The sequence below is a fragment of the Rhincodon typus genome, chromosome 2 (genome assembly GCF_021869965.1).
Source record: "Rhincodon typus isolate 14 chromosome 2, sRhiTyp1.1, whole genome shotgun sequence".
NCBI lineage: Eukaryota > Metazoa > Chordata > Chondrichthyes > Orectolobiformes > Rhincodontidae > Rhincodon > Rhincodon typus.
In genome coordinates, this window is record NC_063333.1 from 109,131,352 (window position 1) to 109,142,568 (window position 11,217).

The following is an 11,217-nucleotide window of genomic DNA, read 5'->3' on the forward strand; positions in this document are numbered from 1 at the left end:
CCTTCCTGCTCCTATGATGCTGCTTGGCCTGCTGTGTTCATCCAGCTCTACACCTTGTTATCTCAGATTCTCCAGCATCTGCAGTTCCTACTATCCCAGACATGGGGAGAATGTGCAAACTCCACACAGACAGTCGCCCGAGGCTAAAATCGAGCCCGGGTCCCTGGCGCTATGAGGCAACAGTGCTAACCACTGAGCCACCATGCCGCCCCAAAGTGCCTTCGAGCCAATTAAAAATGACCTGTGAATACCACCTTGCAAATATTGGCCATATCATAAGAAAAGAATCATACCGTGAACAGGATAGAGCTCTCATTATCCAGTTCAAGTCCCTCCTGACCCCAAGATGGGTCATACATATGAAAACAGATTAAAGGGAAAAATAACTACAAACAAATTTACCTTTGAATAGATAATCCTTGTTAATTGTGTCAATTGCAGTTCAGTACAACCAGGCGAGTAGGATGTGACTGGACAATAACTTGAGATCAAACTGGAGTGTGTCATCTCCCCCAATATGGTACTTCAAATTAATCTTCATAAGTTTGCTTTTTTAAAGTGTTTGGCTTGTTCATTACAGGGTCCCTTTGGACAGCAAGTTCTTCAACAAATTTGATTTGCAAGTTGAGTGAACACAGTGTGGAGCTGGAGGAACAGAGCAGGTCAGGCAGCATCAGAGGAGTAGAAAAGTCAACATTTCAGGTCGGGACCCTTCTTCAGGAGTGTAGTCGCGGTAGCAGTGTGGTAGTCGGTGGCAGAAGTGACGTGAACGGTGTCGGCAGAAGTTATGTAGTTGATGGCATCAGCAGGAGAGGCAAAGGCAACCGCATTGTTAATGGCACTGGGCAAATTGAGAGGAAGGTTCTGGGGTGGTGGAGAAGGCCTGTTTTTGGTGGTAAGCAGAAGCGAGTTTAGTGTACTTATGGTCCTTGACGTCCGATAGGGTGGAGAAAAAGCCTTGGTTGAGGGTATAGATCCTGCGCAGAATGAAAAAGAGAAGGGGTCCTTTGCAGGTCTGGGAGAGAGGGGCTTGGAGCTGAGGTATGGTTAACTGTAGTGTGAGGAGATGCCTGTGCATGGCTGTGAGTGTGGAGCTGAGGATCTGCAGAAAAAAACGATTTTGGGGGCTCTGGATGTACTGTAGATTGCGGTTGTCGTGGTTTGGGTCAAATTGCGATAGCCTGAATGTTGTTTGGAGTCCATTGGGGATAATCTGGCTGCATAGGCAGATTCTGAGAAAGAAGATGTGGCTGTAGTACTGGGTTTGTTTAAGTAAGTATATGGTCAAAGGGCTTCATGACAAAGGAGATTACCAGTGGGTTGCAGTGGGAGAGAGATCCACTGGAGGTCTTTCCAGAGGGAGGAAGACAACTTCTTCAAGGTGGGCATCCTTGGAAGAGGCTTCGCAGTGAGGTTAAGTCACTTGGACATAGCAAGAACTGTTCATGCTGGATTCAGAGTGAACACAGTGTGGAGCTGGAGGAACACAGCAGGTCAGGCAGCATCAAAGGAGTAGGAAAGTCAACGTTTTGGGTCGGGACCCTTCTTCAGCGACTTTCCTACTCCTCTGATGCTGCATGACCTGCTGCGTTCCTCCAGCTCCACACTGTGTTCACTCCAGCATCTGCAGTTCTTGCTATCTCCAGTTGATTTGCAAGTTAATTTGTTTTTCTTTTAAAAAGAGAGACTGTAAATTACCACAGGATTGGAGTAGAGAGGTGAATAACACTTCTAATGGCTCACTCTGTGAATTCCAAGTAAAGATCGGCTCGGTTTCTTGCTTTGCCAACTGGCTATCAGAAGATTGACAAATACGACCACCTTCTGTGAGCAATAGCCTAGTAGTATTATCTCTAGACTATTTATCCAGAAACTCAGTTAATATTTCGGACCCAGATCTGAATCCTACAATGGTAGATGGTGGAATTTGAATTCAATGAACACCTGGATTTAAGCATCTAACAATAACCACAAAACCACTGCCAATTGTCAGAAAAACTCATTTGGTGCAGAGGGAAGAAAATCTGCTCTGACCCTCATATGACCCCAGATCCACAGCAATACGGCTGACTCTCTAAAATGGCCGAGTAAGCTATTCAGCTGTATCAATTCTATGAAGTCTAATCCAAGAAATAAAGCCAGACAGACCACTTGGCACTCACCTAGGCACTAGAAAAGACAAATAGCAGAAACAGCTCTGTCAACCCTACAAAGTCCTCCTTACTAACATCTGAGGGCTAGTATCAAAATTGGGAGACAAGTCTGATTTGTCAGTCTGACATTGTCATACTCATGGAATCATAGCTTACAGACAATATCCCAGACACTATTATTATAATCCCGGAGGGTCCCCCACAGAATGTGGTCATATTTGCCAGTCTCCTAATAGCCAGTTGGTAAGGCAAGAAACAGAGCCAATGTTTACTTGAAATTCAGAGTGAACCATTACAAGTGTAGTTCACCTCTCTACTCCAATCCTGTGGTAATTTATAGATAACACAGTGTGAAGCTGGAGGAGCACAGCAAGCCAGGCAGCATCAGAGGAGCAAGAAGGGTCCCGGCCCGAAACGTCAACTTTCCTGCTCCTCTGATACTGCCTGGCCTGCTGAGATCCTCCATCTCCACACTGTGTTATCTCTGACTCCAGCATCGACAGTTCTTACTATCTCTATGGTAATTTATATGGTCTTAAAAAAATAAATTAACTTGAAAATCAATTAGTTGAAGAACTTACCCTCCAAAAGGGACCCTGTCCCATCAGCAGCACAAACTGAAAAGATAGCAGCAGAGTGATATACAGTTGTCAGCAACTTACCCTGGAAATCCTCAGGTTAAACATGGATAAGGAATACGCCTGCTGACTACCACATACTGACCTCCCTCAGCTGATGAAACAGTACTCCATGTTGAACAACACCCGGAGGAAGCAACAGAGAGTGGCAAGGGTGCAGAATGTACTTGAGGTGGAGATTTCAATATCCACCACCAAGAGGCGCTCAGTAGCAGCACTACTGATTGAGCTCGTCACGTCCTAAAGGGTACAGCTGCTAGACTGTGTCTGCAGTAGGTGGTAAGAGAACCAACAAAAAGGAAGAATATACATCAGGCTACATATAGCCATTTGGATACAAAATTGGCTCAAAGGTAGGAGACAGATGGTGGTGGTGGAGGGCTAATTTTCAGACCGGAGGCCTGTGACAAGCGGTGTGTCGCAGGGATTAATGCTGGGTCTACAGCTTTTTGTCATCTACATAAATAATCTGGATGTGAATATAGAAGGTATGGTTAATAAATTTGCAGATAACACCAAAATTGGCAGTATAGTGGACACTGAAGGTTACCTTAAAGTACAATGGGACATTGATCAGATGGTCCGATGGGCCAAGGAGGGGCAGATGGGGTTTAATTTAGATAAATGTGACGTGCTGCATTTTGGTAAGGCATATTAGGGTAGGACTTATATACTTAATGGTAATGTCCTGGGAAGTGCTGCAAAACAAAGACCTAGCAGTGCAGGTTCATAGATCCTTGAAAAGGGAGTCATAGGTAGACAGGTAGTTACCGAGGCATTTGGTACGCTTGCCTTTACTGGTCAGTGCATTGAGTATAGGAGTTGGGAGGTCATGTTGTGGCTATATGGGACATTGGTTAGGCCACTTTTGGAATATTGCGTTCAAATTCTGGTCTCTCTGCTGTAGGAAGGATGTTGTGAAACTTGGAAGGGTTCAGAAAAGATTTACAAGGACGTTGTCAAGGTCAGAAGGTTTGAGCCATAGGGAGAGGCTGAATAGACTGGGGTTATTTTCCCTGGAGTGTCAGAGGCTGAGGGGTGACCTTACATCAGTTTATAAAATCATGAGGGGCAAGGATAGGGTGAATAGTCAAGATCTTTTCCCCAGGGTAGGGGAGTTCAAAACTAGAACTCACAGGTTTAAAGTGAGAGTGGAAAGATTTTAAAAAAGGGACCTGAGGGGCGACTTTTTCCACACAGAGGATGGTGCACATATGGAATGAACTGCCAGAGAAAGTGTTGGAGGCTGGTAAAATTACAACACTTATAGAAACATCAAAACATAGAAGGTAGGAGCTGGAGGAAGCATTCAGCCCTTCAAGCCTACTCCGCCATTCTTCATGATCACAGCTGATCGTCCAACTCAATAGCCTAACCCTGCTTTCTCTCCTATAACCTTTGATCCCATTTGCCCTAAATACTACATCTAGCCTCCTCTTGAATACTTTCAATGTTTTGGCATTAACTCCTTCTTTTGATAATGAATTCTACAGGCTCACCACTCTTTGGGTGAAGAAATGTCTCCTCATCTCTTTCCTAAATGGCCTATCCCGAATCCTCAGACTGTGACCCCGGTTCTGGACACACCTACCCTGCATCTACCTTGTAAAATTCTAACAGGACTAGACAAGTCTCTATGAGATCCCCCCTCATTCATCTGAACTCCCGTGAAAACAATCCCAACCTAGTCAATCTCTCCTCAGACGTCAGTACCACCAATCCTGGGATCAGCCTGGTAAACCTTCACTGCTCTCCCTCGAGAGGAAGAGCTTCCTTCCTCAGAAAAGAAGGCCAAAACCGCACACAATATTCCAAGTGTGGTCTCACCAAGGCCCTGCATAATTGCAACAACACATCCCTGCTCCTGTACTCAAAATCTCTCTCAATGAATGCCAACATACCATTTGCCATCTGCTGCACCTGCATACTTACCTTCAGTGACTGGTGCACAAGGACACCCAGGTCCTGCTGCATACTCGCCTCTCCCAATTTACAGCCATTTAGGTAGTAATCTGCCTTTTTGTTTTTGCTTTTGAAGTGAATAACCTCACACTTATCAAAATTACACTGCATGTCCCATTGATTTGCCCACTCACCCAACCTGTCGAGATCATGCTGAAGGATCTCTGCATTCTCGTCACAGTTCACACTTCCACCCAACTTGGTATGATCTGCAAACTTGGATATTTTACATTTTGTTCCCTCATCCAAATCATTAATATATATTTAAATGGCATCTAGATGTGTATATGAATAGGAAGGGTATACAGTTTAATGGGCTAATTGCTGGCAAGTGGAACTAGAGTAATTTAGAATATCTGGTCGGCATGGACGAGTTGGATCGAAGAGTCTGTTTCTGTGCACTACATCTCTATGACTCTATAATAGAGGGCGGTGGTGGAAAGAAACTGAGGATTTTGTGAAAGATCACCACCGCTGAAAAGGAAAGGCAGAGGAACCCAGTGTCCAAGAATGAAAGGAAGGCAAATCAGTGCAAAAACTAATCGTAAAAAGTACTTCAAATACATTGCTATAAAAAGATTAGTGAAGGACAGAGTGGAGCACATAAGGAACAAGCCAGGCAAATTACTCAATGAAGCAAAGGACATGGCAGAAGTACTAAATTAAATAACTTCCATTCTTGCCAATTTAGAAGATGGTGATATTAACATAGTTGAAAATGTATCCAAATGGCTAGTTCTCCCTGTATTCCTTGATCTAACTTTGTTAACCAGTCTATCATGTTCTCAGTGTAGCTTTTAAAAAAAAATTATTCATGTCAAAACTTTGTCAAAGTGGCAGTAAAATCACACTGTTTCTCCCAAACAAAGCAATTATTGAAGACAATCTACTAGTGAATTAAATTCCTGCATTAAGGCATAACATACTGCAATCTGGTCCATTCAGATTGCTCCTTGATTTGAAACACAGACACTATCTGCACTAGCATTTACTGCTCGCAGATACTGAAACACAAACATTAGTACGAATTATATATCAAGATAGGGGTAGAATTCAAGGCATTAACTGATTAGAGGCTCTAACAATAATAATAGCTGAAGCTTTGTTTTTGTGTTATAGCAACATTATTTAAATTCCCAAATTAGAATGTTTCCTCCTAATTACCCCGAAGATCCTCTCTGAAATTTAACCACTATATGTATCCGATTTGGAGAAAAATAAATCTATTTCCAGATTATTGTAATTCAGACAATCCTACTGCTCCTGATTCCATTCGGCCCTTCAAACATGCTCAGCTATTTAATGAGATCATGAATGAGGGGCTTGTGGTCTGAATTCCATTCTGATCCGTTCCTGCTAAGTTTATTTCTCTTGACTACCAATAATCTTTACAAATAATCAACGACCCTGCCTCCTCTGTCTTCTAGGCAGTGAGTTCCAAAGTTACAACCTTCATAGTAGAAAAGAAAATCCTATTATCTCTGTCCTAAAAGGAAATCTCCAATGTTAAAACAGTGTCTTCTGGATCTGGACTGACATGCAAAAGAAAATATATCTTTTCCATGCATATCTTTGTCAAGGCTATTCAGGATCTTATATATTCAATCAAATCACCCTTCACTTTTCTAAAGTCCAGTGAAAACAACCCCAGTCCGTCCAACCTTACTTCAGCAGACAACCCATTCAATCTGAGGAAGGGTCACCGGACCCGAAACGTTAACTGATTTTCTCTCCACAGATGCTGCCAGACCTGCTGAGTTTTTCCACCTACTTCTGTTTTTGTTCTTGATTTACAGCATCTGCAGTTCTTTTGGTTTTTAACTCATTCAATCTGGTTGTCAATTAAAGTAAATAAAAGCAAAACACTATGGATGCTGGAATTTAGTAAACCTCCTCTGAACCACATCTAATGCATTTAGAGTATTCCTTAAAGAGAGGCCAAAAATGCACACTGCATTTGAGATGTCGTCTCATCAATGCACCCCATAGCCGAAGAAGCATGACATCTATATTTATTATGTTCAATTCCACTCATAATAATGAATAGCATTCCATTAGCCTTCTTAAATCCATTTCTATATCTGTATACAAACTTTGAGACTGAATACTGCAACACCTAGATCCTTCTGTGTCTCAGAATTCTGCAGCCAATCTCCATTTAATTAATATTCTATGTTCTTCTTATCAAAGTGAACTGCTTCACGTTTTCCCATATTACACATGATCTGCTCAATTTTTGTTCACTTGCTCAAACTATCTGATTATGTATTTTCCTTTGCAGTAGAAAGGTATTTATGCTGAGTATTCTGAAATAGCTCTTTAAACATCTGCCACCGCTTCTCAAGTGTTCTATCCCCTAGCCTGATATCTCAGTTCAATTCAGCCATTTCAGTTTTCATATCCACATAGTTGCCTTATAAGTTTATGTTACTCATCTTGGACCCATTCATTTACCTTTCAAGCTGGATGTAAAATTCAATCACTGATCCCTACAAGTCTCCCTACTGAGGTCATTAATCCTGCTACATTACAGAATATCATGTGTAGTATCGTCGAAAATAACTTGTCAAAAGCATTCTATGAACTCCAATTCAAGTCTCTATTTAGCTACTGAACACTCCTATTTCATTTAACAGTACCATTTAAGGAAGTGTCCGTGTCAAAGTCTTTGGAATGCACACAAACAGGTCATGTAATTCTTGATGTACTTAAATCCAACTGTTTTCAACAATAACACAAAAGGCAACTCCATTCATTACTGAAATAGTGGCATTTTACCTTATGAGGACACACTGATTGTCGTTACGTTTCCAAAGGCAGCGATAACATTCATTTGCAATGGCAAAAATGTGAGGTGTCCTACCACCCAAGTCATAACTTCTGTATCGCTCCACACTTGTTTTATCATAAAGTCCAGAAATTGATTTGTACGGATTCACTGACACCAAGATGGAACCTATGTATGTCTATAAATAAAAGGAAAACAAAACAGAACTGGTTAAATTCTATTATACTTACTAAACCATAGACCCTGGAAGACAATGTTTGATGATGAGGATGATGGTAATCGTAAAAAGCTAAAATTAACACAGATGAATACAGAGAATCCTCAGTTAAAAGTTACATTCCTGAAACTTACACCTTTAAGTGAATTGACTGTAAATGAATTCTGGGTTTGCATAGGACAATGTTAAAGACTGAATTTGTTGCTTAGTGGAGAATTTATTACAAGATTAAAAATTATTCTATAGATGTGCAGCACTACACAATTCCAGCTGAAATAAAGTTGCAAACAGGAACATATCACTACAACATAAACAAAAATTCCATCCAGAATTCTTAGATTGGAAATAGATAGAACCCTTTTAGAAGTTCAGTGAATGCAGATTTCAGACGAATCCCAGGACAACCCACATTTTTTTGGCTTCTTATGCTGGACGGAGACCCAGACTCAAGTACAAGTTCAGGAACAGGTGAAGTTTGTTCCGCCATTTAATAAGGTGGTGGCTTATCCAGTTGTGGTCTCAACTCCATTTTCCTGTCTAAATTTCAAAGCAGAGTTAGACAACAAAAACCAGCATCTGTGAAGAGAAATCAGAGTTGACGTTTTGGGTCCAAAACTTCTGAGGAAGGGTCACCAACCCTAAAACGTTAACTCTGATTTCTTTTTATATATGCTGCCAGACCTGCTAAGCTTTTCCAGCAACTTCTGTTTTGATTTCTGATTTACAACATATGCAGTTCTTTCAGCTTTTATTTAGACATAATGACATAGCTTCCACTACTTCTTCCATTACACACTTATTATCCCCCAGCATTCACATGCAAAGATTCATTAGCTGCCATTTCCTCCACCTCTAGTGGATGCCACCAGCTGACATATATTCCTCTCCCTTCCTTGTCAGTCTTCTGCAGGGACCATGCCCTCCGCGATATCCTGGTCCACTCCCAACATCACACCACATTCCTACTGAACCTTCCCATATTCAAATTGCAGAAGGTATAACATCTGCCCATTGACTTCCTCCCTCCTCACTCTCCAAGGCCCAAGACACACTTTCCAGGTGAAGCACTGATTTACCCACACTTCACTCAATCTAGTCCACTGTATTTACAGCTCACAATGTGGCTTCCTCTACATCAGAGAGACAAAGTGCAGACCGAGCAACCACTTGGCAGAACACCTAGGTTTTGTCCCCTAAAATGACCCTGAGCTTCCCGTTACCTGCCATTCCAATGTGAGTGGTCACTGTATGGTGACTCGGTCAATAAATGCAGCTATTAGACAATGAATCATTTATTCAGTTACACCATCTGCCTTATTCCGTATTGTAACCTTTGACGTGGCACCTCATCAAAATGCCTTTTGGAAATCCAAGTGCATCATATCTACAGGTTTCTCTCCACTCATCTTATTACTTCCAAATTAACTAACAGTTTGTTAACATGACTTCCAACTCACAAAACCATGCTAACTCCAGCTTGTCACAAAATAGCAGGATACATATAACTTCCTTGACAATGGATTCCAGTCATTTCCCTACGACAGATGTTAAGTGGCTCCATACTTAAATTTGAATTCATTTATTTATTGTCACATATTTTGTTACAAAATACAGTGAAAAGTGTTGTGTCACGTCACCACACTCTAGCACCATCTTAAAACATGGAAAAATACACCAAAACATAGAATATGAAAGACAGGAAAAAAATAAAGAAAAAAATGTGTTCAACTTTACCATCCTTCTTGTTAAGTGCTCCGCCATGGGCCTGGTGGCCAGGCATGAGTGCGCTTTACTGTGCCATCACTGGAATGAAAGTCGCCATTCTTCAGCACCATCTCGCCTTCAACAATGCCCTCAGCACTATGAGTCCTCACTGGACCTCGTTAATGCAGAAGCCAGCAGTGCCGCTGAGTACTGCATCAGCCCAACCTCTACTCCACCACCATCATGAGTTTGTTTCATGCCCACCTCACCGATGCAGCCGCTGCCAATGAAATTGCCTCTTTCCATTTTCAAACAAAAAACGTGTTACACTTGCTATTTTCCAATCTGCTGGGGGGGTCTTCCAGAATTTAAAGAATAAAGTTTAAAATTAATGCTTCTAATACCTCCACAGCTCTTGGGTATTGGTCATCCGGTCCGGTAGCTCTGTCAGTCTGCTAGATTAGGCTTAAAAAATTTCCAGGCACATTTTCCACAATAATGATAACACAGTGTGGAGCTGGAGGAACACAGCAAGCCAGGCAGCATCAAGAGGTGCAGGAAAGCTGACATTTCGGGTCAGGATCCTTCCTCAGAAATGGCCATAAGACCAAAGGAAAAACCCATTTCGGAAGAAGGGTCCTGACCCGAAATGTCAGCTTTCCTGCTCGTCTGATGCTGCCTGGCCTGCTGTGTTCTTCCAGCTTCATACTGTGTTATTTCTGACTCCAGCATCGGCAGTTCTTACTATCTCTTCCACAATAGTGACTTTTTTTAACCTACAGACAGAGAAAATAAAATGAACCCTTTTCAACACAGAAGCTAGGAATAGGAGTAGGCCATTTGGCACTCTGAATGGTCCACCATTCAATATGGTCACGGCTGATCCTGTCTCCCTAAGTCATATCCCCTTCCTCTCCACACTCTGATGCTTTTAAAGGTCCAAAAAGGGAGAAGAACTGTTTCCTCATCTTAGTCCTAAATGACATACTCAATATCCTGAAATAGCAACCCCCCCAAGCTAAACACCAACCAGAGGAAAAAATAACCTCCATGCATCTAGTCTGTCTAGCCCTGTTGGAATTTTAGTATGTCTGAATTAGATCCCCTCATTCAGTGATCTAGTTGGATTTTCACAAGGCCTTTGACAACGTGGCGCACAGGAGGCTAAATAAGACAAGAGCTCATAGCATAGAGGAAGTTAGTGCTATTGATAGAGGATTGACTGACTGGCAGAAGGTAGAGAGCAGGGATAAAAGGGGTTGTTTACAGGAAAGCAACTACAGGAGATCCGTAGGGGTCAGTGTTGGGACCACAACTTTTCATATTATACATTAACGATCTGGACAAAGGAACTGAGGGCATTGTTGCTGAGTCGCTAAGTGATAACACAAAGAAATGTGAAGGGAGAGGTAGTGTTGAGAAAGTAGGGAGGCTGCAGAAGGACTTGGACAGGCAAAGGATAGGGGCAAAGAAGTGGCAGCTAGAATACAATGAGGGAAAGCATGAGGTTATGTGCTTTGATCGGAAGAAGAGAGGCATCGAATATTTTCTAAATGGGGAGAGGCTTCAGAAGTCTGAAGCACAAAGGAACATGGGAGTCCTAGATCAGGGATAGTAGGAACTGCAGATGCTGGAGAATCTGAGATAACAAGGTAGAGCTGGATGAACACAGTAGGCCAAGCAGCATCAGAGGAGCAGGAAGGCTGACGTTTCGGGCCTAGACCCTTCTTCAGAAAATCTGAAGAAGGGTCTAGG

The 11,217-nt window shown here is 42.1% G+C and overlaps 1 protein-coding gene across 1 annotated transcript in view; it reads right to left on the reverse strand.

Moving 5' to 3' along the window:
- The window catches only part of LOC109929826 (unconventional myosin-X-like), a 420,890-nt gene that overhangs the window by 324,964 nt on the left and 84,709 nt on the right, over positions 1-11,217 (reverse strand). The window contains exon 4 of the mRNA XM_048608752.1: positions 7,532-7,719. Within this exon, the coding sequence (XP_048464709.1) occupies positions 7,532-7,719 (188 nt within the window). The remainder of the gene's footprint in view (positions 1-7,531; positions 7,720-11,217) is intronic.